The sequence below is a fragment of the Rhinolophus ferrumequinum genome, chromosome 22 (assembly GCF_004115265.2).
Source record: "Rhinolophus ferrumequinum isolate MPI-CBG mRhiFer1 chromosome 22, mRhiFer1_v1.p, whole genome shotgun sequence".
Taxonomy (NCBI): domain Eukaryota; kingdom Metazoa; phylum Chordata; class Mammalia; order Chiroptera; family Rhinolophidae; genus Rhinolophus; species Rhinolophus ferrumequinum.
Genome location: NC_046305.1, coordinates 882712 through 909193, shown reverse-complemented (window position 1 = coordinate 909193; position 26482 = coordinate 882712). Strand labels below are relative to the sequence as shown.

Genomic DNA, 26482 nt, shown 5'->3' with positions numbered 1-26482 from the left:
CACAGCTCGCAGGGACAAACACCACATGCGCAAATGTCACACACAACACTCACAGAGCGAGGACAGGTGGGCACCTGTGCGACCACAGCACACACACCAACCCCCACACGTCACTGCACACCAGAAACACGACAGACACAAAACCTACTTGCACAAACTCAGCCGCTGAGGGCATCTCAGCGCTCTGCTTGGGAGCCCAGTACAAGGTGACCCTCGGGGAGCACGGCGCGTGGGAAGGAACTGGGCCTGCTCCCCAGCAGGCACAGCCCGCCGTGTACACAGCCTCCCCAAGTTCAGTGTCTGCCTGGCCCAGGCTTGTAGGGGCGTCAGAGGCGGGGGACACTTGACCAGCGGAGGGATCCAGCCCAGGTCCGAGAGCCGGGCCCCCAAAAATGAGCCTCAGACCTAGAGAGCCCTCTGCGAAGCAGCCAGAACCGGCGCGGCAGCCAGAAAATGGCACCGCGTTAGAGTATGGAGACATGCGACGTGTGTGTGTGTGCCAGGGTGTGTTCTTGCCACATGCCACACAGAGCTGGTGCCTGGCCAGATGCCCACAGAGAGGCCATTACTGTTGTGAAAATGAGTGGAGGGGGTGTATGTGGTGCCAGGAAGAAGGAACACGAGTGTCCAGATATAGGGACCCACACACATCCAGGGAGCTGCAACCCCCAGCTCGTGGGGGTCGTCGTCAAGCTGGCACACCAGCCAGGCCTCTGTCGCCAGGGCCGGTCTCCTTTCCAGGACACACATGACTGTTTGGCATCACGGGCGCTCTGTGGGGGGCGAAAGGCCGCTTTGTGAGAGAACCATGTGTATCTGGGAGACTTGGGCCGCTTTGGGGGGGACCCCGGGGTAAAAGGCTACCTGGATTGCGCCCCTGACGTCCTGGGGCTGGACTGTGCCCTTGGCGTGGCAGTGCGGGCGGTGACAAGCCTGGCTGATGGTGGAGCCTGACTGCAGGCGGCTGTCAGTCACTCCACGCAGACCGAGCTGGATGAAAACGGACCCGCTCCCGTCACGCGCACACGCACGTGCTCCCCACGTACACACACAGCTCCCCACAACCGCTCGGGGAGGAGACAGCCAGTGTGGTTACACAGGTGTCCACGAGGACACTGGGGGATTCGTTCTGTAGGAGAGATGAGATGAGAGGTATTTATTTGCATACACACAGCTCCATGGGTCTGGAGCTCAGTTATTTGTACAGGGGGCCACAGAGGTAGGAGAGTGTGTTGCTCAAAAGAGAAATGCCAGTGAGCACCCCTCGGACAGACAGGGCAGTGCCAGGCTGTGGGCAGGCGGGGCTGCCGGGGGAGGGCTTGACTGGTTGTCCCAAGACTCCAGCTGTGTGCCGAGATGTGCTTGGTGAAGTTGCCAGTCCACTCACTAGTTCCAGGCTGAGCCTGGGGGAGAAACCAGCAGAAGTGAAGGCCACGTCCCAGGGGTCTGACGTGGGCTAGAGCAGGGAGAGCTGGGCCTCAGAGCTGGCTGGCTGTCAGTCTCTGGGTCTGCCCTGTCCTTGACTGGGTTTCTGGCCCCTGTCCGCGCCTTTCTCTTTCACGCCAGTGGGTCTCGGCCACTGGTGGCCTCTCTCACTGCCTCTCTGCTCTTTTCCTATTCTGTATTCGGCCACAAGGAAACACAGCCAGACCCAGGAGCCGGTGTCAGTTCCAAAGCATGCCATTGGTGATACAGCTCATCCGTCTTGCTGGTCCATATATTGATGTGACAGGACATTTTCACTTCTGTGTAAAAATCGAAATGTGGTTTTCTTTCTGTCTCTTGGCTGCTGTCTCTGTGTCTGTTTCGCTCAGGGACCCCAGCCTTTCTTCATTACACCGCACGCAAGCAGGCATTTGGCCCTTGGACCCTGCCACAGTGTGGGCAATCCACCTGCCCCCAGTGTTGCCCTCTTTGAAGTTGGCCTTAGGTGGGCAAAGGCTCTTTCTGAGACAGAGATAGCTGGTTAGGCACATTGCACGAGGAACCTGGAGAAAGACATTTGAAATTTGACGGAGTTACAAGGATCTCTAGGGACGTAAAAAGGGCTCTGGGGCCAAACGGAGATTCTTCCTTGGGCCACCTGGGGTTGGAGGCCTCTCCCAGTGGAGTGGAGGGGAGCGTATAGGTGAGTCCCTGGTCTGTGACCACCAAGGGCCACCAGAATGCCAGGCAGGGGAAGAGGTACCCAACCAACTCAGTTGGGCAAGTCCTGGGACTCTTAGGCAGGCAAAGCAGTCAAAAGTGTCAGGTCCTTCTCCTCATGCCTCCGGTGTAAGCCGCCCGCGTAAGAGCAGGCGGAGGCCGAGAAGGAGGCGCGCTGTGGGGGAGTCCTCGGAGCCCAGGCCCGTGGAGCTGGAGCTGCCGGCGGGCAGTGGCACCGGCCCCCGCCCCCATGGAGCAGACCCCTGTGTGCGCGGACCCACCCACCGCCGGGACTCTGTGTGTCTGTCTCTGCGTGAGTTTGTCTGGGAGTCCTCCGCTCCCCTGAGCTGTGTGTCTGTCTGTACCCATCTCCGTCCCGCTTCGCTTCGCAGCGTTTCTGGCTCCCTCTGTCTCCGTTCTCAGGTCTCTGTCTCTCCACCGCCCCCCCACCCCCCACCCCCCCCTTTGTTAATTCAGAGGCTCCTTACTGAGCCCCTCCCCACTCTTCCCAGAGTAACGGGGAGTAAAATGGGAATAAACCCTCCGAGAGGGTCTTCCTGTGCTCCTCCCCTCAGCCCCCTCCGCCAGGGGACAGGCCCCTCTTCTAATGTCAGATAATTGCTGGTGCGGAGCTCCGAGGAGCCAGAGCTGTTAGCAGGGAGGGAGGGGAGAGAAATAAGTAAGAATCTGCTTCCATTCAGCGGATATAGGTTATCTGATTTGCATATATGCTAATGATGCTATAATTACCCCGCTGTTCTGGCCTATGATAAAGTTCTATAAATACATAGGATAGCAGAGCTGGGCCTAGCAACAGCACCCCCAAATTGTAAAGTGCCCGTAAGTATAGTGTGGCTTCTGTGCCCTCGAAATCCAGAGCCTCTCTGGTTAGAACACGCCCGCTCCAGATCCCGCTCTTCTGCTGTCAGGGAGCCCCCCTGCGATGGCTCCGAGGCAACCCCAAGGGAGGACGAGGCAGATGCCTGAATGAGAAAATGCGCTAGATTACGGTGAATCCGTATTAATATCATTATGAGTAAGTTATAACTATTTTTAGGCAAATCGAAGATTTCCCCGAATTAGCAAATTAGTTGTCACCTGAACACCTCACCTCCTACAGGCCCAGCTTTGGGGTGCAGGCCTGGGGGGGGGGTGGGAAGAGGACAGCTGCCTCTCCTAGGCCTGCGGTTTCTGATGTGTTTAAGAACGTGCTGTCCTGCTGTCCACAGGAGAGGAAGTGGCCTCCCCTTCTCCAGACACCGCCATGCCTTAGTCACACTCCCCATTCTCAGGAGACCAGGTGGAACTGTGCAGATTTTGGGGTGACAGTGGCATAAGTGGGGAGGAAGCTTGGAGGAACATAAAAGACGCAATCCACAGCTGTCTGCTTTTAATTATAATTATCCCCTTCGCTTCCTTTCTGGCTAATGGGGGGGGATTTAATTTTTCCTCCCTTTGCTCCCCCTCCTTCCCCTGGAATTCAGGGGTGGAGTGAGTTGGGATCCTCCTCCCCTTCCTCCCCTGTCCCCTGGTTACTGGGAGAAAGGCAGACTCTAGAGGGTGGTGACAGTATGAAGAGATTTGTAGGAACAAAAGAAGGACAGGTTTGGATTGCTGGACACGTCCCAGAGTTGGAGAGACCCCCCTCCATTCCACTGGCACCCCCTCCCATCACCCCACGGCTTCCCTAGACAAGGAGCTCAATGTCTTCCAGCCGGTGAGAAAGGAGCTAAAGGGAGCCCTGGTCTAGAGGGAAGGAGGAGGGAAGGGGTGGCGAGCTGGGGGTGCAAAATTAGTCTCAAAGGATCTTTATTTCTGAGCTAGTGAAGCAGATGTAATCAAGGGAGAGCAAACTAATCGTGAGGGGAGGGACAAGGGGAGGGGGAAGGCGAGGCTGGAATTGGGGGACTGGGCCGGTGCAGGGCTGAGGATTGGGGGGCCGGGGGCCCGGAGTGGGGGCGGTCTGTTGCCTTCGCCCACCACCACCCCGACTCTTCCTACTCTGGGGTGGGGAGAGAAGGACCAGGTCTATACACTCTGACCTTTGAGCGCGTAGGGATGGCCAGGCCAGAAGGTGGCAGGGAAGGCACCAGGCAGCAGGCAGCCCCCACCCCAGCTGAGGGAGGTGGTACGGAGAGGGGAGACTGAAAGCAGGGGGGGAGGGTGAGAGAGGGGAGCCGGCAGAGACTCAAGTGGCCTCAGGTCTGTGGGACAAAAGTTGGAAGGAGATTTGTGTATGAGAGAGGAGAGGAGGGGGCCTTGCAGAAGGGGGGGCTTTGACAATGAACTTGAGACAGACTTCATTAGCATGCAGGCCTGCTGTCTGTCACGTCGGGCTCAGACTGAGTTCCCATGCAGGCCAGGAAGAGTGGGTGGGAGAGAAAGGGAGGGGCTGAGGGTAGGGGTGAGAGAGAGAAAAGAGACCCGACCATTGTACCATTCTGGGCCCCAGCTTCCACCAAATATCGGGACCCCAGCCCTGGAAACCAACCCCCAAATCACTCCCCTCCTCTAAGAACAAGATAATTTATCTCGCTCTTTGAACCTGTGGCCCCACCCTCGTCTTCTCTCGTGGACACTCCAGCGCTGGCCTCACCGGCCCTACCTTGCTCCCCCCTTCAGCTCTCAGCCTTCATCTTCCAGTTGTCACCCTCTCCTTCCCAGCTAAGATCTGGATTTGGGGCTGACAGGACGGGCAGTGAGGGGAGGGGAAGGAAGGAGGCCAGGGAGCACCCTCCACCGTCCTCTTCCGTCCGCGGCCACACACAGCATGTGATCCTTCTCTTAAGTTCCAGGGGAATTAGGACTGCAAGGAGACGGGGACGGGGGTCCCTGTGGCCCCCTTTCTCTTGCTTCCTCTGGCCAGAAGGTGGCCTGAGGAACAATAGCTTCCCTTAGCCCCTCTCCCTGCCTCGGGTTAGAAAAGGCGCTGGGACACGGTGGAGCTGACAAAGACCCCTCCCCACGCAGGCACAGGAAGGAAGAAGGAGAGGGCTCAGCAGAGGGGAATGTTATTTTGGTGGTGGTGGTGTCTCCAGACGGGGTAGCACCCCCTTTTTGCTGCCTTTCCAGGGAGAGCAGCAAAAGAAAGAGAGAGGCGAGCGAAATTCCTGAATGGAGAGACAGATGCTACGTCATCGCCATCGGAGCTGCGTCCTCCCTCCACAGGAGGCAGAAGCCGAGCGAGGCAGTCCGGCGGCGGAGCCGTCTCTTCACAGAAGCCCGGTAAGCGGCCACATGGGCTGGGGGTGGGAAGAGACCCCCGAGTCAGTCAGGTGCCCTAAGCTTCCTACTTCACCTACTGACTAATGGAGGCAGGTGCAATACCCCCAGGAAGGAAAGGCTATCAAAGGTTTAGGGGGTGACCAAAAGGAAGGAGGCACGTGTGTGGAGGGGGAGTTGGCAGACCGGGGTTTCAGCTCGAGCCTCCACAGCACCTACGGGGCACCTCTGGCCACCCCCATCCCTGCATGAGCCGCCAACCCGGAGTCAGCTCACTAAGTTTGTCAGTGGGGTTCAGGGGGCTTCAGGGTCACAAAGCTACGGATCCTATTAATCCGCCGCCCCCACCAGGCACGCCAACATCTTAATTCTGCTAGCAGAGGACTGGCCCGGAGGCAGGATGGAGGAGGTGGGGAGAGGAAATGGCTCTGGCCAGGACCCTGGCCCCATCCTCGCCACCCCAGAGACCTCGGTTTGGGGGGTGGGGAGCAAGGCTGAGGGACAAGGCTGTGGGAGAAGAGGAGCCGTGTTTCCTAGAAGGTGGAGACCAGAATTAGGGGGGAAGTCCAACATTTTATAGGCTTTAGATTAATTTCATTTCCTTCTTCCCTGCTTTTCCCATGAGCTGGCAGGTGGGAAAGGGGCTGAGGGATTAGCTTAAAGACAAGTGAGGCACTGGGAGTAACGCTTAGGTTCTAGAAGGGAAGAGAACCCTGCTCTAGCCCTCGCCAGACCCATCAGATGGTGGGTTTTCTGTTGTCAATTTCTTGTTTGTTAAGAAGAGCCGGAGGAAATAGAAAGAAGGCACTATTCTTCCCCCCCCCATGGTGCTTTCTGGGAGACTGGCTGGGAGCACAGTGGTTCAGTGGAGGCTGGAGGCCAGCAGACTGTTTCTGGTACCCCGGAGGTCAGATCTGTGGGCGAGGCGGAGGCTGCCAGCCACCGAAGTGCACACACAGGTTCCATGCCTCCTGGGCTGCAGGCCTTGTTACCAGGATCAGTGAGGAGAGGTACAACCTCCAGGGACCCCAGGACTCTGATCTGGGTGACAGAAGGAGCCCGAGCCTCTCCCAACCCCCGTGTACCTGCGCCTACTTTCTAGCCAGTCTGCAAGTTGGGGGTGGGGTCGCTCCCTCTTTGGTAAGAGCTTTATGCCACGGAGGGGCTGGGGGTCCAGTGGGCGTTAGAAGTGGGGAGGGGGCATTCGAAACACCCCTCTTAGAAATCAGGGTTGGATTTAAGGCTCATCCCTGCTCCCAGTCCCCTTTTCTCTGATTTCCTCTGAATTCAGGCAGGTTATCTTCTTAACTTTAAAAAAAGGAGAATTAGTTGTGGAACTGAGCTTGAGATGGAAGGATTCACCAACTTACTGGAACACACACACACTCCTCCTAGCATTTTAGGAGCTGGGTCACCTATGGTGTACATGTTATTTCCAAATCATAATTTAGCCTGAAAGAAAAATACTGGGAGGGTGAGACTATAAAATATTGAGACTGGGTTCCATACCCAACATCAAAAAATTTTAAAAAAACTTCTTTGTATTCACACCTTTTGTGTATGTGAAAAAGAGGAGAGGAAGAAGGAGAAAAACCTAGAGCTACAGGACACGTCTTTATAGCTCCTTAGTGATATGCATGGATGGTTGATAGGTAGGTAGGTAACAACCGAGACGGGGGAGGAGAGCTGGAGACAACACGACTGACCACATCTTAAGTGCACAGCACTTTACAGTTTACAAGGCAGTCGGATTGAAACAGACAAACACCTGCCCGGATGCCAGACCCTTCCTCCTGTCCTGAGCATGCTTTCGGGTCAGGTAGGCCAGGAGCAGCAGGGGTCTGAGGAGCCGCCGGTTTAGGCCCTAAGCTTTTGGACCAGGGTGGAGGGGTTTGGGAGGAGGCCTGGAAGATGGATCTGGAGAGGCTGTGCCTGGGCCGGGCCTGCCCTTGTGGCATGTCCGCTGTCGGGGCTTTTCTCCCCGCCAGCTCCCCGTGCAGCCCTGAGCTGTGCTGACTGAGGAGGGGGCTACACTGTCTAGGTCCTGACACCGTGAGACGAGGAGGACTGGAGGCTGGCGTGTTGGGCGACCACGGCTGGTGCCACTCACAGGCCTTTAACCTTTGTTTTCTCCTCCTTGACAGGAGCTGGGCGTCCGAAGAGGCAGCTGTTTGTTTCTGGCATCACCGTAGTGGCCACCTTTGGCTTTTGGGGTATTTATTTTCTTGTTTGTTTTTGATGGCGGTGTGGGAGTGGCCCTGCGTCAGGTCACCTGTGTTTGCGCCTGTTCTCCACGCCCCTGTCCCGCTCCCTGTGGCTTCCAGCTTCCAGCCCCTGGTTCAGGTCTCCTCCCACTGTGGGGAGACCTGTGCGGTCACTGATAACGGGGTGCAGCAAGGCGGGGTGGCTTAGGAATGAAAGGTCACGCTGCACCCAGCCCTGTGGCAGCGAGGACAAGCAGTGGGGTTCAGGGACCTCGTTCCCCTTCTCTCATGGCTCCTGAGGGCAGAGATGCAGGCCAGCTAACCGGGTTAAGTGGCTGGCTGGGCAGCAGAGATCTATTCATGGCTGACAGGCAAGAAAGGAGAGCAGTGTGGGGAGCGGTGAGTGGGGACCTGGGGGCCTGACCCCACTGCGAGCGAGTGGGGTGTGCCAGGACGTGTCCCTGTAAGGTGGGACGTGGTGCTACTGGAGTGTCTGTGGAGGTGTCACCGCGTCTGCCTCAGTCGCTAGTTTGTGTGTGCGCATGCGTGTGTGCAGGCCCGGCCTCACACTCACGTCTTTGCCCCTCAAGGAGACCATTCGTGATGGCCGACCCTCTACCATCCCTGTCACCTTGTTGTCACCTCCCCGACTCCACAGGGCTCAGGCAAGTGAGCAGTGTGTGGGTACCCGGGGCAGCGCTGGCAGCGAGCCGGGGAGGCTGCGCTGAGACAGGCCTGAGGCATCCCCAGGCTGCCTCCCAATAGGAGGAGACACTGGTGGGGAGTGGGGCTGGTGTCCCCAGGGAGAGAATCTTCCAGATTGTGGCTCCATGCCGTCTAACCTCACCTGCCCGTATGGAGGTTTAAATATATACATTTTTTCACAGCTTCAGCATCTTTAATGCCAGTTCTTACTTGTATTTGTCACTATCCCGTAGACAATGCAAATGCTCTTAGCCAAAGAACAATGTGTGGAGATGTGGATGTGTATACAGTGCACCCATAAGACAGAATAAATACCTGAACCCACCCTCCTCCAAAAGCAGCTTTCGTCTGTATCTTCAAGGCAAGTTAGCCTGAGCACCGAAACAAAGAAAAAATAGGCTTTTTATGTAATTACCTGAATATTTCAAGAGCGTGGCTTAATGCCAAAGTATATTTTGAGGACCTAGATTCTAAAGACCTGTCCAAAAGCTGCACGAGAGTGTGATTCGGGCCAGTTCCATCCGTGGGCCTCTTCAGGCCCACAGACAATGGGTGGGCATGAGGACCGGCGGGGTGGGGGTGGGGACGGCCCCTGGCAGAGAAGGCAGCTCCTGGGCTCCCAGACACAGACAGACAGACGCAGATCACCCCCAGGACTCGCGTGCTCTCCCGCGGCCCCCCACAATCTCCCTGGGAGGACTTGGGGTGGGGTCTGCAGCCCCTGGCTCTGTGGGTCACTGCAGGGGACTGTGCTGCGCTGGAAGCAGCAGGCTCTGCTCCAGCGGAGGCCTTGGGGGGGCGGGGGGTGCCAAGCACAAGGGGAACCAACGCAGCCATTTGCCGCAGCTGTTATCCTCCGACAGGCCCGCCGTATCCCGTTCTAGACAGTGGACTGGTCCCCTCGGCTCAAAGGGGCGTCCCAGCAGTCACGGACACACTGCACACAATAGACCCGCTCCCCTGCCCTCCCACGCACCCGGCACAGATCCCACGGCTACACCTTTTGTCCGTGATGGCAGCTCAGACCCGCGACACGCACAGGTGCACGCACAGCTTTATCAATGCGGTGATCACTGAGCACCCCGCGTTTTAGGCATGTGCGAGATCCCTACCGCGGACTCGAATGTGTATGAAATTGCCTCTGCCCTGTGGGGCTGTCCCATTTGCTCCCTGACTAGTTTGTTTCTTGAAACTGGAGCAATGTGGCTTAGTTATCCGAACCGACCCCATGGAGGTGATGGTGAGCACCCTTCTGCTTCTTTCACGTCCTCCGGCTCCGCTGGCATAAACACACATGCCCGCTCCCTTTATCCCTGAGCAGGAGTGGGGGGAGAACGGTGGTCACGCGTCCATTGGACAAAACCATCAGGAGCCTGGACAGAGCGCGGGAGTCTATGCACATAGTGCCAGGGCTCTTAGGCTAGTCTCCATTTTATTTTTGGGGGGGCCTCCTTCAGTTGGGACACTGTTTCGGCTGAGGTACCTCTGTAGAGCCCAAAGCCACAGTAAGAGGCGGGGATGTAGCTCTTTACTGAGCTAGCTGGAAAATTTAGATATGCACCCATTTCTCTCTTAACCTCGGTTTTGAGGAAGTCCATTTGAGTCTGAATTTGGCCACTGGGGGGTGGGGTGAGAGTCTGCTCTGGGCAAGGAAACCTTTCTGTCCTCCCACCTCCCCCGCCAAAATATAGCAGTGGCTAAAAGACAAGGGAGTTCATGCTGGCCCCAGCTGCCTCTTGTTCCTCTATGTGGATGGCCCAGGCCAGGGTAAGGGGTTGTGGAGATCAGCTTGGGCCCCACAGAGGGCAGGAGACTTGGTTGGAAATTGGTGACAGAGAAGAAAGGGGCCCATGTTGACTAGCAGGGCAGCAGCTCTTTCCCACAAGCTGACCCCGGCCTTCCAGGCCCTGGGTCAGGGGAGGAAGAAGGGGGAGAACGGTTTGCTCAAGGTGCTTTGAAGAGATCTTGTGGGAGGGCAAATGGGGAAGTCTTTGGAGGGGAAGTTGGTGGTATGTCTGGAGAAGTGTGGGCCCTATTTAGGGTTTCTGGAATGTCTGCAGGACACTGGGTGTGAGTGGTGTACTGAGAAATATTTGAGGTTTGTAAGCACAAAGAGAAAAGGCAGAGGGAGCCTATAGTTCTTCTGGGGCGCTGGTGTGTGGGATACACTTGGGGCATGCATTTAGCAGCACCCCAGTGGGGTAGATCTACCTATGGGAGTGTTTGGGGAGTGTTCTGCTTTCCTGCAACTGGGCTGGAGCAACAGGGAACTCAGTATTCCATTCTGAGCTGTAGGGTCACCTGGGAGGGGGCAGGAGGAAACAAAGTCTCTTTCCTTCCTTCCCCAACATTGGCTGGTGTGCTCCCAGTTCTGGGAGGGAGAAGAATTGACACTGTGGAAGCTTCTAGAAAGCCTTTTCCTTGAGTAAGGGCCTTGAGACCCAGTGGAGGCTGACAGGGAAAAAGCTATGCCAAGCCCAGGCCTGAGAACGTCCTAGACTGAGGCACTCAGGCAGCGGGGCTTCAGCTCCATACTGCTGTTCTGGAAGGGACACAGGGCCCCTGGGGTTTATCCTATTCAGAGTGTCCCCCACCTCACTGCCGAGCAGTGATTGTTCAGACGTCCTCCAGCCTTTGAGGGGAACACCAGCTGAAACCCGCTGGCTATCAGCTTGCATCTGACCAAGGCCGATACCGTTCAGGCTCTGTTTTGTCCTAGACGGGGCCGAGGCGGGATCCAGGGCAGATGAAACAATCTGGCCAGGCCTGATGACCAAATCCGGGGTACCCTGCAGTGCCCCCCTGTTGGCTTAGTGTTCAAGGATCCCTGGTGGTAGAAGCAGCCCATATTAAGCAGAGGGACAGGCTCTAGGTTTCTAAGTCCTAGGATTTTTTAGAAAAGGAGCCAAGAGTAGGGGAGGGGGAGACTTAGGTTAGTTTGGGACCGGGCATTCAGACTGCTCGGTGGCAGGCACAGCGCTCAGTGAGGCCCGAGCGGCTTGCTTGCTCGGCCAGGCTTGGAGAACTCCCGATCCTGGCTGTGGGTGGCCGTGGGGTTGGGACGCAGCATTATTCGGCCTTCATTCTCCCGGCCAGATGGGGAGCCAGGTCGGGAAAGCCCAGAACCTGAAAGCTCGCTGGAGAGTGATCCTTCGCGTTACCGCAGCTCTGCAGACACCCGGAGATGGACCGGGGGTGAGGGTGCAGGACTCGCGGATGGAGGCGCACCGGTGGGGGAAGGAAGGGAAGGAGCTAGTGAGAGCCCCCACGGCCGAGTCAAAATCTGCGGGTGTTGCCTGGGCGAATGCCAGCTGGGATCCCCCAGCCTCCCCCACTTGGAACTTTGGTGCAGCGAGCAAGTTCAAGAGATAGTCCCGTTTCTGCAGACGAAAAAGGAGGCTCAGCCTCGCTCAGAACTCGCCCCCGCCCCCCCGCCAGCTCTCAGTAGGAGTTCCAAAGTCCCAAAATCTTTCCCTCACTGTTTTGGGTTGAAAACCAACAAGAAAGGTTCGCGCCCGCCCTAAAAGATTAGGATCACAGTCTGGGAGGAACCAGAGCCCGAGAAGCACAAAGAAGATCCTCCTGAGAGGAGGCGGGAGGCAGTCGGGGCCAGAGTCCCCAGTCATCCGCTTGTCTTTTCCATCTGTGCGCCCTGGTCCTGGTGCGCTATACCTACCTAGGGCCAAAATGGAAAAGAGGGGACCTACAAAAAGGGTGAGGTTAGGGATCAAAGCCCCACATGGCAATGGATTGGAGATGGCAGGCGGGTGTCTGGAGAGGGCGAGGCAGCAAGAGGTTGGGATTCAGCACACAGATGTAGTACTTCCTCCCTGCCTCCCCATTCTCCGGGGGAGGGGCGCCCCAATTGCGAGCTCCAGCTCAACCTGGGAAGGGGGAGGGGCGGGGCCGGCGGGGCAACGAGGTGTTGACGTCAGGCCTGGCGGAGCCAATCAGAGGCTGGCCTGCGGAGAGAGCGTGAAAGGATGAATGAAAAGTCCGGAGCCGGAGCGCGCCGGGGCCAGAGCGGCGGCAGAGCCGGAGGAGAGAGCTGGGAGGTGAGGCCCTCTCGGTCCTGTTCGGCTCGGCGGAGGCTGAGATCCGGGCGGGCGCCTCCGCCCCGGCGCCTGCTGAGCCCTGGCACCCGGGACCCAGGGCCGTGGCTCTCGGTGGGCGGGAAGGGGCCGGGAGGACCGCGCCGGAGAGCACGGATGAGCATCCTGGGCTGGATGTAAGTGGCCTGGCCGGCTCGGGGCCGAGGTGGGCGAGCGCCTCGGAACCCAGCGTGCCTGCGCGTGCGCCCCGAGGGGCCGGCCGAGCCCCACACCCTCCTCGGGGCTCCCGGGACCTCCTGGGCGATTCTCGTTCTTGATCAGAGCCCCCGCCAACCCCTTGGGCTCCTCTCGACTAGGACCCCCGGCCATTTTCACCGCCCTGGGTGATTTCTAGAGCCCTTGGTACAAAGCCGTTTCTCTGGGGAGTCCTGCAGGGCCTGGGAGTCGGTTCACTTGCCTGGCTCGCCCTCCGCTTTCCATCCCGCACCCCATCTCGCGGGCACTTTCCCGGCTCCCTTCCCCGGAGGGGGGTGTCCTTGCCTTCTCCTCTCTTGGGAGTCTCTGGGTCGCCTCCCACCCCACCCCCATCAGCTTCCCACTCTCTGGGTTGCCGGGATTTCCCTGTTTCCTACCAGGGCGCCTGCGGGGTTTTACCACCCCGGCTTCGCTGCCCGCTCCCCCTTTAGTCGGCGTCTGGATCTAGCCCTTTCCCTGCACGAGCTCCGCTCCGCCTCCACCGCCTTCGCGAGTTGGGAGTCGTGGTGGGGCCGACCCCGCGCCTCCCCCTACGGTCCCCGCGCGGAGGCCCGGGCTCCGCGGAAGGCTGAGGCTCCGGCTCTCGGGCGAGCTCTGGGTCTTCCAGGGGAGGGCGGTGCAGACCCGGCGAGCGGGGGAGGCCTCGCCTCGGCGCCTGTGGTCTTCCCGGGTGGCACGAAAAGCCCGCGAGTCCCTCCTCCCTGGGACCCGGACTCCCGCTTCCGGCTCGAATGGGGAGCAGGAAACGCGGCGTGGAAGCTCTGGGGTCCGGGCCCGGGCCCGGGTCCGAGGGCGATCTCTGGACTTCGACGCCACCGGCGGTCGCGTCTCTATCCCTGTACCTCTGAGTCTTACGGTCTCGGACTCTGTTTCTCTCTCCGCCGCTCATCTCCACCCGTGTTCCCTGCCCCAACCCTCACCGGCGGGCGACCTGGAGGCGCGGCGGTGCTGGCGGCGGCGCCGAGAGGCTGCGTGGAAGAGGCGGCGGCGGCCAGGAGGCGGGGTTGGTTGTTATCTTTGGTTATCTAGCTGTATGAGTGGTGTGGAGTCTTCATAAAGCTAGATAACCGAAAGTAAAAATAACCCCATACACTGCGCAGAGGGGCCCTGGGAAAGCGGCCGCAGGGACGGGCGGGCGGACGGGCGAGACCTGAGCGAGAGCCCAGAGCCACTCGGGCCGTGGGAGGCAAGAGTGGGACCAGCGGCGCCTCCCCACTCCCCACCCGGTCCGCGCAGGCGGGAGTCGCCGTCCTGTTCCACTTTAGCCAGGTGCAGTATCTTCCCCCGCCGAGTTGAGGGGAAGCAAGAAAGGGGCCTGTGGCTCCATCTCGCCCGGGGCTTTTCGGGGCAGCCTGTGGACCAGGTCACTACTGGGGACGCTGCTCCCGGGAGGGCTGTTGACACCTAGGTGCAGGGTGCTGGGGGCCGGCGCCCCGGGCTCCCCGCCCAGGCCTCTCCCGTGGGCGCTGGCGCAGTTTCCTGCAGGCTGTCCACAGCGATTGCAGGGCTGAGAGCTGAGAACGCTGGTCTTTGCTTCGATGGCTCCCTGCAGCCATGTAGGTCTGTCCAGCTTGCTCGGGAGCTGAGAGTGGCAAAGTGGGGAGATTAGTGGAGGGAGGGCGGGAGGTCCTGGGTGGGGGCTGCTCATAAAGAGGACGGGGTGGCTGGGAAAGCTTTGGGCCCCGCCCGGGCTCCGGCAATGAGCACAGACTGTCTCTCTCTGCTCCGTTGTCCTGTGTTTGTCCTTACAAGCCAGGACCTGAGTCTGATGCCTTGAAAAGCTTCTCGTGCCAGCTTTGTCTTCACTGACCCCACGGGTTGTGTTGGGGTCTTTCCAGACTCCCTGCCTTCCCACCCCACCCTCACCCTCTCAGCAATCACCTCCAGAGCAAATGGCCTCCAGGAGCTCAAACACTAAGGAATTTCTAGCTTAGTATTTATGCTGCCCAAAGAAAGCAAAGAACCGGAGATTAATCAGGGCCATTTCTAAAAGAATCCGTTTATCTGGCCTGACCTAAATACTTCAAGCAAGAGTGTTTCGGTGCCATTGAGAGGAGTATGGTTTCCAGTCACTTAGTAGAAAAAAGTAACTGTGGCCCCAGCTAGAAGTAGCCCCCTGGTATTTACGACCTCTCCCTATCCTGCCCCACACCTCCTGGTATTCCAGAACACAGGGCAGGGGAGGGGCTGAAAAGAGGGCAGGGGAACTGTGCAAAGTGACTTTACTTTGTACCAACTCCAGTTTCCAGTGTAAATCTAAATTTTCCTCCCAGGAACTGATCTTATAGCCAGAAGATTATGGTTCAATTATATTATATGTGGGAGAAATATTGGGGAACCCAAATTAAGACACTTGGGCTTCAGAGGAGCCTGGAGTACATGTTTCCTTCCTTCAGAGTTTGGAGAAAAGAGAGGTTAAGGGCCTGTTGTCTTTTCAGTTGTTTGGAACTTTTTTGGGGGTGGGTAGTTTGGAGGGAGGCAGTTGGAGATGGATTTAGGGAGAAAGGGAGCAGGTTTGGGGCCCGGACTAAATCCCTAACACCACACTTACTGTCAGGTAACAACGCTCCACCTACCTGCCTTTCTTTGACCCTCCAACACGGTGAGGCAGCTGTTTTTAACCCCATTTTACAGACTCCAATGAGTTGCTAATGTCACTCGTTGGTTTCAAACCCATTGCTTCTTCCAGTGCTCTCCACTTGCTTGCCACAGGGTCTGGAGAAGGTGAGGTGATGAGCCGGAGGGAGGGAGGGAGGGAGAGAGGGAAGGAAGGTGGGGTAGAGCCGTGCACGAGGAAAGGGGAGGCCTGGTGGTGATCACAGGCTGAGGGGACGGGGCATCTGAAGAAAACACGCAGAGAAAGAGAAGCCTTTTGGGCACTTGGGTTGCTGGTTGGACGTGTGTACTTGGGATCTGCTGTGGCTCATCCGAGTGAGACTTAGAACTGACATTATAAGCACAATGGATTCATGTTGCTTGCCGTGTCCGTTAAGACATGGGAGCTTAGAATCTCCAAAGGAGAAGAGAGGGCCTGAGGGAACTGGTGGTGGGTTGAGGGTTTACATTCTACAAAACACGTATTGCAGTGGGAAGGGGGAACAGAGGCCAGGAGGGGTGTGGGGATGAGGGTGTGTCTGCCTGTGCGCCTGTGGGTGTGTGGGTGGGCTTGTCGGGAATGATGGGTAACTGCTTGTAAGCTGCGTGTCTGGAGGAGGGTGAGACAGAGTGGTGTGTAGCCTCCTGTGAGTTTGGATGTGTGTGATCCATGGAGCAGGAAGCTGGGCCGTGAGATTAGGGCTACGGACAGGTGTAAATCCACCTGAGGAACAGCCACTCTGGGATTTGGGGCTTTTACCAAATGCAGACATCACAGTGACCTAGTGCTGCCTTCCCCCTCCCTCAGCCTTTAAAGTAGCACCCTCTCCAGCTAAACACAAGATAACTGACAGAATGGGGGTGCAGGGGAAGCTGGGTTGAAAGGGGCTGGAAAGGGCCCCACCACTTACCAGTTAGGAAATTTCTTCCTTTGTATCACCACGCTGTGCCTGCATCCAAGAATTTTTAGTTCTGTTCTTCAGATCTTGCCAATACCCACCTATCCCTACTGGAAACCAAATTCTAAGCTGGTTTCTTTATCTATTTCTGTCCTCAGCCTTTCACCCCAATACCCTCCTGTTGAATTCTGAATCCAGGAGTTCCAAGGCAATTTCCCCCTAACTATCTGAGTCAGGTTTTGCATTATCGCTGCATAGGAAGGGTCTTGTTGAAATGTCCTTCCAGCAGTAAGTCTCCCCAGTCAGCAAACCCGGGGTGAACATCAGCAGAGCAGATGTGACGGAACCAAGGTTTGTGTTCAGGGGCCATAATCTCTGAGCCTCAGCTTAGGTCGTTGTGTCATGGGGATAAGAACGTGTATCCTCGGGGTTGTTACATGGAGCAAAGGAAGAGTTCCCTATGGAAGGTCTAGTATGCTGTGAGACCCCTGGGGAGAGAGTAATGCTCAGCTTGCAGAAGGGCGGAAAGGCTCCGGTATGGAATGGCTTTGAAGTGACTGATCTCAGAATGCAGAAAGCGTATTCTCCACAGAGGCGCTCAAGACATTTAAACTTGAGGAAGTTCCTCCTGCTTTTCCGCGTTGGGACCTGGGTAGACAGCGTCTGAAGCCGGGGGAGAGGAGGGAACATCCTTGGGAAGCCTGCTCAGGGAAGAGGCTGGAGTCTACATTGGCAGAATGGCCATTGTCTCTTTCTCCTTAATGGATCTTGACACTTGTTGGTCCGAGTACTTAGGACTGGTAAGCGGACTTATGTAGCTAGAGAGCTACGGCGGGTGTAAGTGATAATTCCAAGTTACTTCCATTGAGCGTCTCGAGTTTTATTCCATTAAAGGACGAGGTAGGTAGTGGGTATAATTAAGAAACCAAATAGAGACCTGCCTGTGCGTGCGCAGACTTTTCTTTATCGATGATGAGTGACTTTGAGAAGGGGTGTTTTCTCTCTCCTCTTGCCTCCCCAACCCCCAACTGGGTCCCAGGATTGCTCACCCAACAGAAAAGCACCAGCCCCTCTGCATTTTTCTATGTCTGGAAGTCCGCACTTCCCCAGGTCTGGGAGTCGGAGGGATACAACCCCATGTTCTGGGGACAGGCTGACCTTCCACCTCCCTTCCCTTGCTGTTGAGACCTCAGACGTCTTGGGGTCATGGCACTGTCTCATCCAAAAGCAGACAGAAGCGAGTTTAGGTTAATGCTTTAAAAATCTCTGGAGAGAACGAGGAGGCAAAACTATACAAATGTTCTCGGAGCTTTGGGGAGAACGAGGAGTAGGGCTGTGGAAGGTAGGGGTGTGGGGGCCTACTGAGATAGGGGAAAGGTGAGAGAAAGGGAGCCCTTCCCGCTACCGGGCTCTCTCAGGGCTGGGAGTGACACCCCCTCCTCCTGCCCTAATCCCCCATTGAGGCTGCTCTGAGTTTGTTATGACAGCGGCTGAAGGCAGCTGAATTGCTGTTTGCTGTGTCTACTAATTGGGCTGAAGGGTTGGAATCTGGACACTGAAAGAGACCATTGTTGCTGTTTACCTTCCACAACTGCCTCCCTGGGGACCTTGTGGGTGAAGGGGAGCCGCACGCCCTCAGGTCATTGCACCCATCCAGTCACTGCACGAGGGATTGAGCTGGGGAGGCAGCTCATCTCGTGCCTTGGGGTGGTTCAAGCTTTCACAGCACAGAAAAGACAAGCCCACCAGCCGAGTGGGTCTCCAGGCCAGTCCCGAGCCGTGGGGAGCTGGAGGAGACGGGTCACATGCTGTCCCCTTCCCTGTGCACCCCCTTCTTCAGGGGCCCCCAGCTTTGTCTCTTCCTCCCCCTGGTCAGGCGTGACCCCTGCAATTTTTATATCTGCTCCCTTCCAGGCCAGTGATTCTCAACTTGATTACGTACTGAAATCACCTGGGGAGCTTTTAAAAAGTTTACTGATGTTTGGGCCCAATGAAATCAGAGTATCTGGGAATGAGGCCGAGGCTCAGGAGTATTTAAAAGCTCCCTCCGTGTTTCTAATGTGCAGCGAGGGTTAAGAGCCACTGAGGAGACTTATCTCTCTCTGCCTGGGACACACACATGCTCGCACAACTGGGCACGTGCACGCAGGTGCACACACACACCTTTCCTCCCTTTCCTCCCAAGCTCTTGATATCTGTCATTGTGTGTTTCCACCTGTGTAGCTCCCTCATCTTTATTACCTAAAGTCCTTGTAGGAGCCTTAGAATTTAGAGGTCGGTACCTGTCAACGTCGCGCCCTGAGCTCTTCCCCCAGGGCGGGAGTTCTGACTCCATCTCCCTGTGGATTTCTAAACAGGGTCCGGATGAGGGCTGAGCTAATCCGGGACACTGGAGTCATTCGGATGACGGGGTGGGAGGGTCAGAACTCCCGGGGGGACATTTGTGCTCTTCCCCCAAAGTATGATAATATTGGCCATTGGCAGATCTTCAGAGAGGAGAAGCTTTCGTCAGGAACGCAGCCGCACATACCTGCCCCTGTGCTTACTGTTTCCAAACGTTTCTGCTTCTTCTCTTCCCTTTAGCTCTCACCCCGGGGTGGGTGGGCGGGTGGCTGCTTCAGCACCCTCCCGCCCTCCTTCCTCCACACGTGCGTCCGAGCCGCTGCCAGCACCACGGACAGCTCCCAGCGGTGAGTGAGGGCTGTGCTGACGCCCTTGGGGACGGGAGGAGGGGGTCCTCCGGTCTGCACGGGCAGATATCAAAGACTCTAGATTTTTACATCTGTGGGCATTGTTTGCACGCAGCTGTGGAGTCTCAGGGAGAGGGAAAGGCTGAGGGCAGTTGGCATTCCATCTTCAGGAAATTGGGTTTGTCCACATCGGGGAGTCGGAGTGAGTAAGAGGGGCTGCTCCGGCAGTCAGCAGGGTGAGGGTTGATCGCAGGAAGGATTTCACCTGAGTTCATGTGAGATGCAAAGTAAATGGATCAGGTAGAGCTCAAATGAGCCTTACATGTCATCAGCCCTATATCCCTCATTTTACAGATCCCAAGAGTGGAAGAGGTGTGACCAGTGTCACTCAGCTGGTTAGTGGAAATGACAACCCTGCCACTCCAGGCTCCTGAATCCCAGCCTGGCCACCTTTAAGCATCTCCCTGCCTGAGCTGGGCAGAGCAGGCGGAAGCTGGTAGGAGAGTTCACTGGCTGCCCCTTCCCTACAAAACAAGGACAGGATGCGTGTCTGCCTGTGAGGGCCACACAAGCCAGGAAGGGGTGGCACTGGCTGTCCTCTCAGCCTGAGGGGGTTGGCAGGGAGGCCTCCGGGAGAAGCACGTGGAAAGGCATACCTAGCAGTAGCTGGCAAACCCATGGGAGAAAAGGCAAGGAGGCAACCATCTGCCAGGGCACAGAGGCCAGTGGATGGCCACAAGGAGTCTCCAGAGGCTAGCAAGAGTCACACAAACCGGAGCAGGCTGGAACAGGGCCTGGGAAAGGCCCTTCTGTGCCCCGGCCTGCTTCCCCATCACCGTGAGCCTAGAAACAAAGGGGCCATTCTCTCTAGGATTGGATGCCGCCATCTCCGGCTGGCAGTGCCAGGTGGTGGGGGCATCAGGGGGTGTCAATCTATTATCCCCCCCCAATTCTTAGGTCTTCTGGGGCTAGATGTTGGGGAGGTGGGTGTTCCATGCTATGTTGCCGTGGTAACCACCCCAACCCCCACCTTCCAAAGCACAAAGAGAGACAGCTTTCTCCACCACCCCCACTCCCAGGAAGAACCTGGGTCTGGTTGGGAATCTTCCCTTGGGAATCCTCTTTCTGATGCACAAGCCATGGCGGCATAAGCATCACCCTCTTTCAGCCCCCTGAGAAGGAGGGTGGTGCAGCCAGAGGCTCTGGCCAAGGCCTTGCACGTGAGCTGAGTCCCTGGTACTTAACCCTCTGTCCCCTCACCCTCTCCTGTCCCTCACCTACAGCCAAGGCCATCCCAGGCCTTCTCAGCTGAAGCACTGAGGCCTTGACCTACTCTTTCCCAGAAGTGAGGGAAACCCCAGTACTCCCCTCCAGCCTGTAGGCTGTGGGAATGGAGAGGCGGGGGTCATTCCTGCCCCCTCCATCTGCACCCCTCCACCATTACTCATTAAGCATTCTGCCCCTCCTTCCGCTCGTTAAGCCTTATTTGCATACATTTGCATAATACAACTTATTTGCATTCCAGGAGGCTCCTGGTAGGAGCCAGGAATAAAGGGGAGGGGGGGTTGAAGAAGAGAGAAAAGGGGAGAGATTTTGTTTTCATCAAAGTGTGTGTGTGGTGGGGGGAGGTGGCAGGAAGAGGACAGAAATAAAAACTCACACTACTTCCTTTCTTCCCTTCTGCCCTCCCTCCCTGAGCTGGACTCAGATGCCAAAGAGAGGTGCCAAGGGGCCAGCTTTTCTGTCCTTTTTTTGTCTCGCTTCCTCCGGCCTTGGCTCCCCAGCTTGGCCCCCCACTTTGTTGGGCTTAGGCTTCCGAAAGAAAGAGGCCGGGGAGGAGGCAAGGCTGTGGGAACGGAAGCCCAGGGAGAGGGAGGCCGCCATCTTAGGTCGCTGGCGCCGGTGAGATGGCGCGAGTGGCAGGTCTGGGCCGCTGGCCAGCCCTGCTCGGTGGACACGGAGGGAGGCGCGAGCAGGAGAAGGACGTTCTGGCTGACGGGGAACTCTGTGGAGTCTTCCCACGGGCGCAACTGGGAAGGGAAGGTGGGGAGAGAAAGAAGGAGGAGGGTACGGGTGGCAGCCCCACGGAAAGGAGCGGGGTGGCAGGCGAGGCCTCCGCTGTCAGTTCCAGACCTTGCATGTAAGCTGAGCTCCAGGGGTCAGGGGTCTTGGAGGACCGTGGTGATGTAAAAACTATGGAGGAACCCGAACTGGGAGCCTCGGCAGGAAGGGGGAGCAGCAGGAAGAGGAAGTATCAGCGGGAAGGTGGGTAGGCAGGGTCACCTGCCAGTTTGAGGGTCCCGGGCCCGTGTAGGGCCGCTGTGTACTTGAAGTGAAGCTTCAAGTCACCTGGCTTCCATCTTCATAACTCTGGTGAAATTGCGCCCTCTCGGGCCACTCACCCTCCTTAACTGGACCCAACAGCCCTTGTTCAGTCCTGCTGACGTCTGGGACATTTCCTACTGATAGCCATCCTGTGTCCTCCTTTGGCCTTTGGCTCTCTGTTATATCCCTGATTGTTCCTTCTGGGTTCTGTTCACCCAGTTCTCCAGGCAGAAGTTCTCCCCAAGGGTCACCTCTGAGCTCCCCCGCTTTCTTCTCACTCTCATTCACTTCTGTCACTTCAGCCACCTTTCCTGAAGGCCTCCTGGAGGGAAAAAGAGAAGTGATGACAGATAAAGGGGCTGGAAGTGATCACCGGTCAGTCAGGCTGAGGGGTTGGAGGCAGTGTGTGGTGGAGAGTGGACGTGCACAGGACAGGCTCCTCTGTGATCCAGTCAGAACCCAGGTCCCCAGTACAAGGCTCCCCCGCCCCCTCCCTGTTTCTTCCCAGCTGCATCTCCCAGTCCCGCAAGCCCACCCCTGCTTCTGGGGCTGGCTCCACCTGAGCCTCACCTCTCCTCTCCCCGAGTCCCCGTCCATCTCCTGCACAGCTCCCCTCCCCCCCACAGAGGGCTGTGTTGGGAGACAAGACTGGCCAGAGCTAGGAAGGGGTCCCCAGGCCACCTCAGTTTCCACAGCCGGTCTCGTCCTCCCAGGGGACGGTCTGCCCTGGCCTGGCCTCCGTGTCACGGATCGCGAATCAGCAGCACGGACAGGCCTTCTCCCCCGTTAGTGTTCGCGTTGGGGGCCCTGGGAGCCCCAGTATGACAGTGGACATGAGCTCAGCTTGCAGGTGGCTCTGTCCACAGGAAGGACAACCAAACAAGGAGGTATGGGTTTTTGAGTCGAATCAGACAGGCTGGTCTGGATGCACATTCTGGCTTCTCTCCCTTAGTAGCAAGTGACCTTAGGCAAGTCACCTAATGTCATAACTTCCTTCCACGGTTCTGAGGGTCAAATGCACTGGTGTGAATACAAGTTTGTAAGGCCGTGTGCAGATGTCCAGTGACATTCTAGATGCTGGGTGACCCAGTCACGCGGGCCACTGCAGGGAGGTGGACACAATCGGGGAAGGTGTCGGGGATTGGGGAGGAGAGTGAAGGGACCCTGTGCAGTTCCTGCTGCAGGGCTGGGCCTGCCAATGGCTGGAGCTGCCGTGGGCTCAGGGCGACCAGCCTCCTGACCCTGGTTTGGGAGGCACGTTTCCAGCTGGGTGGTGGGCTCCATGACCACAGCTTCTTCCGTCTTCCTCAGGAATAAACTCCCTGCTGGGCCTGCGTGAATACCAGCCGGCACTCCCGGACGGACGGACAGACGGACGGGGCAGGGACAGCAAAGCTCAGTTCCCCACGCCCCAGCCGCTCTGCTCCCCCCTTCCCACGGCCACATCTCAGGTCTCCCCAGGGACACTAGCCAGGCCTGCTGGCATCTGCTGAACATGGGCAACGTGGTGCTTGAGCCGCCGACCTCATGGTTCCCCGTGGTGGTGTCAGCAGTGAGCTAAACGCACTCAGTTAGGGGCCTCCGCCCGTGGTCAGGGAGGCGGCCCAGGACGGTCTCGGGCCTCTGCGGTCATTCCTTGTACAAGCAGGAGTCGGAGGCGGGATACATTTGGCTTCGTGCCCCACAGATAGCAGTGCAGCCTTCAGGTCTGCAGGGAAGAGGTGGGTGGAGGCTGGCATATGGAGGGAGAGCCCTGGGCACAGGGGGCATGAGCTTCGCCCGGCTGGGGCTCCCTTCTGCTGGGTTCGTCCATCTGGCACCAGCTGGCTTCCCCGCGCTGCCCTGCAACCAACCAGACTCTTCCTGCTGTTGCCATGGCAATTGGCTGCCATCTTGTACTCAGGGCACTACCTCATATCTGGATTTTCCCGGGGGGTTCCTGGAGGATGGGAGACAAGTCTCCAGTGATTTATCCCTTCCTCCTGATCTCCAGCCAATAACGATCACTATTAACGTATGATTTTTAAAAGTAGCCCACGTGGAGGCCTCCTGGATGTCAGGTTCCATGTAACTACTCTCCACGTGTTAGCTAATGTAGCTAAGAAAGCGTTAATGAGGCAACATTGAAGACGTTCCCACCCGTGTCCTGTTTCTGTGACAGACTTTTCCTCTCTCCACCCAGGAACTTCCACAGTCTTGCTTCTGCCTGCCCGGGGAAGTCCTTCCCGATGTCTGACCGACATCTGTACCGCCGAAGTGTCCCGGCCTTGGCCTTGGCCTGACATGGCTGGTCTGAGCGGTGAGGATGGAACTGTCACAGCTTCCATCCCTTGTTACTTGTTGGGCTTCCTGGGCTGTAGCTGTTGGGTTCGGGAAACTAGATGTGGCTGGCTTGGCGAGATGCCCCAGTGTCCCTTAAAGACTTGGGGGGCCCAAGCCTAAAGCCTTTCGTTTAGAGAAGGGGAGTCATTGTCACCAAATGCTCAGACAGACGTTCCCCCACCTTATCGCCATCTCAGCCAAAGAAAGAGGCAGGCGCCAGAGACCCTTGGAAAGGGCGTCTCTGGGCTCTTGGGGGCCGTGGAAGGCAGACTCCCACTCGCGCCGTTGGGGAATCCTGGGATGGTGGGAATTCTGTCCCTGGGGACTCAGAAGGCATAGAATGGTCACCTTGACCTAGAGGGCATCTACAAGGGGCAGTGAGCAGGGGCCAGCTCTGCTGGGGGAATCCAGAATGAGGAGCAGGTGGGGACAGAAAGGCCATTCTTAACTGAGGAAGCGAGGGCTGGCAGGGAGGGGCTGGCGATAATTTATGATGTCATTGTTCCCCGCCCCCCTCTCCCAGCCCCCTGCGACTGTGTACCGTTGCTAGGAGATGCTGGCTCCTTCGTGCTGGGTGGGTGGAACAGGGAGACTGTTCCATCTGGCCGCCTCCTTCCCCACCCAGGGGAGGCCTGACAGACAGTCTGCTTCTTCTCTGAGCCCAGCCAGCCTGGGCTAGGAGGGCTCCCAGGCAGGCTGAGGACTGGAGCCAGGGACCCCCGGAAGGCGCCGTGGAGGCCCGGGCATGGGTGCTGAGGAGCAGTGGCTTAGCTGGAAGCCTCGGGAGCCAGCCCAGGCCAGGCGGCGAGGAGGGCCAGAGGGGAGCCCAGGCTTGAGGGAGACCGAGTCCTTATGTTTGGGGAGCTTCCAGTAGGATGGGTGAGGCAGACCTCCCATCCCCATCTCTCCATAGCACCTTCAGAGTCAAGGTTGGAACCTGGCAGAGGTGGGGGTGAGGGCGACCACGTAGGGGAAGGCAGAGGTGAGGCAGGGAGGCACGAGGTAAATCTGGAAAGCGAGGACAGTCAGGGTAAGAGGGAGCTGAGATCCCAGCGGAGCTGTGCCTTGTGGGCGGGCGGGCTCACCTCTCTCTGGGTCTCACGTTTTAAAGCTCTTGGAGACGTCAGCTCAGGTGAACTTGAGGGGCTTCCAGAACTGCTGGCTCCCAGCCCCACACGGGGCAGGAACCACAGCTGTGCTTGGACTCCGGTTACTGTGCAGCCCCTGATCTGCCCCGGCTCTGCTAGGCACAGCGCCCCCCACCCCAAGGAGGGAAGGACCAACGACAAGCCTTGGGGAGAAGTCCTTATTTCGGTTAATCTTCCAACAGTCCTGAAAACTGGGCGGGGCTGTCCCCACTTTACCAAGGTGGAATCAGCCCCAAGAAAGACATGTTGTCAGAATCACAGGACTCATAGTGGGGCTGAGCTTCAAATGGGGTTCTGGGATCCCCGAGCATGTGCTCCCTCCCTCCCCTACGCTGACTGCCGGCAGGAGGGGCTGAGAGGAGGAACAGGCCGTGCTTCTCAGGTGCAGGGCCGAAGTGTGAGGGATGCTAACACAGGCCTTGCAGGCTGAAGACAGGGCTGGGGAGAGGCCACAGGAGCTGGGACGTCCCCCGATCCTCCCAGGCTGGTCCCTGGCCCAGCGAAGCGTGCTTCCTGCCTTCCTGCAGCAGGTCCTGCAGGCCAACACGTCTCTCACCGGCATGGCATCTGAGTCTGTACCCCAGGCCTGTCCCCACCCCGTGGCCCTGGGTACAACGCCCAGAGGAGGTACCAAGACTCAGCCCCTGTCATGGTGGCCCCTTTGGCGTGGGCTGTCCCCAAGCCCTCTGCTGCATGCTCTCCTTGGAAGTCTCCTCTGCCTCCTACTGAGGACTCCATCTGGAGAATGTTTTCACTCGAGACACCTCAACATTTTTCTTTTCAGACCCAAAAGAAGAATCTTCTTCACGCAGTCCTGGGTTTCCTCTGAGAAGCTTTCCTGGATCGACTGAAGGGTGAGGCTGACGTCCAGCAAGCTGACACCTCCTCCAAGAAGCCTTCATGCAGGATAGGAGCAGCCCCTACGCCGGGAGCCACCTGGGATAAGACGAGGCCTCACCGTTGCTCCCGGGGCCACAAGCTGCCCGTCCCAACCCAGCCTGGTCCCCCCCTGTCTTCTGAGCTGAGATTCCTCTGAGATGGAAGTGCCATCTCCTGTCTAATAAAGACTGTTGTCCACTGAACAGCAGTGCTGGTGGTAGTGGGTGTGGCTGTGCAGGGTTGGGAGGGGAAGGGCTGGATGAGTGCAGGGCGACCTGGGCTCCCTCTGAGAAACCAAAGCTAGAAGCCACCATAGCCACAGAAGGGGCCAAGGAGCCCTTCGCGAGGACAGAACTCCCACGGGGTGGGGGGCGGGGGAAAGAGCTCCCTGGTTCCCTCCGTCCCTCAGCCACCCCAAGGCTCCTGTGGTCACTGTCACGATCTGGTCAGCCCCCTCAGAGCGATGGCTGGTGCTCCCAGACGGGAGGTGGCTCGGTGCCATCCCAAGGACCAAGAGAATCGGAGGGGGCAGGTTGCTCCCCATGCTGCCTGCAGGGAGGTCCCTGGGTGGCCTTCTGTCTCCTCCACGAAGGGACCATCCTCAGAAATGCCCTCCTGGGTTTGAACAGACCCCAAAGAGAGCACCCCTGCCCCACAGGGGCACCCACTCCTGCTTCTTCCTTCAGTGGAGACATGGGAATGAATATGCCTAGCAAGAGGGATTCAGGTTAGAGAGCAGGTAGGACTTCCCAATGAGCTTTGGGAACCAGGGCAAGAAGGAGCTGGGGCTGCTCTGACCCCTTTTCCCTGTAACACATCTGTATCCAACATGCTCCCCCCAGAGACAGGCCCCTCACTCTGGAGAGGGCTGCGGGAAAGTTCGCAGAGTCCAGCCTTTGAAGCTCTCCACCATCCTCTAAGAGTCCTTCATGTAATGATAACCCCGCCATGGAATTCTAGTCTGAATCCTGGAATGTTTCTAAACAAAAAAAGCCTTCTGGTAATACGTTTGGTACAATTCTAACAGCACAAAAGGGAAGG

At 57.7% G+C, this 26482-nt stretch overlaps 1 protein-coding gene across 10 annotated transcripts; it reads left to right on the top strand.

The window, feature by feature from the left end:
- Nucleotides 1–2350: 2350 nt before the first annotated feature.
- On the top strand, nt 2351–25644 carry MIR9-1HG (MIR9-1 host gene). Of its 10 annotated transcripts, XM_033093305.1 has the most exons (7): nt 3704–3862; nt 5218–5370; nt 7512–7580; nt 18661–18767; nt 19122–19162; nt 23275–23391; nt 25347–25644. In XM_033093305.1, exons 1-6 carry the CDS (start codon nt 3849–3851, stop codon nt 23326–23328), a joined length of 438 nt encoding a protein of 145 aa, XP_032949196.1. In that variant the 5' UTR covers nt 3704–3848; the 3' UTR covers nt 23329–23391; nt 25347–25644. The 10 variants fall into 10 exon arrangements, 7 of the variants coding, with proteins under 7 accessions (XP_032949196.1, XP_032949199.1, XP_032949200.1 ...); XR_004421656.1 differs by lacking the exons at nt 3704–3862; nt 23275–23391 and adding an exon at nt 2351–2458 and having other exon boundaries at nt 19122–19263; XM_033093308.1 differs by lacking the exons at nt 19122–19162; nt 23275–23391 and having other exon boundaries at nt 3720–3862.
- The last annotated feature ends 838 nt before the right edge of the window (nt 25645–26482 follow it).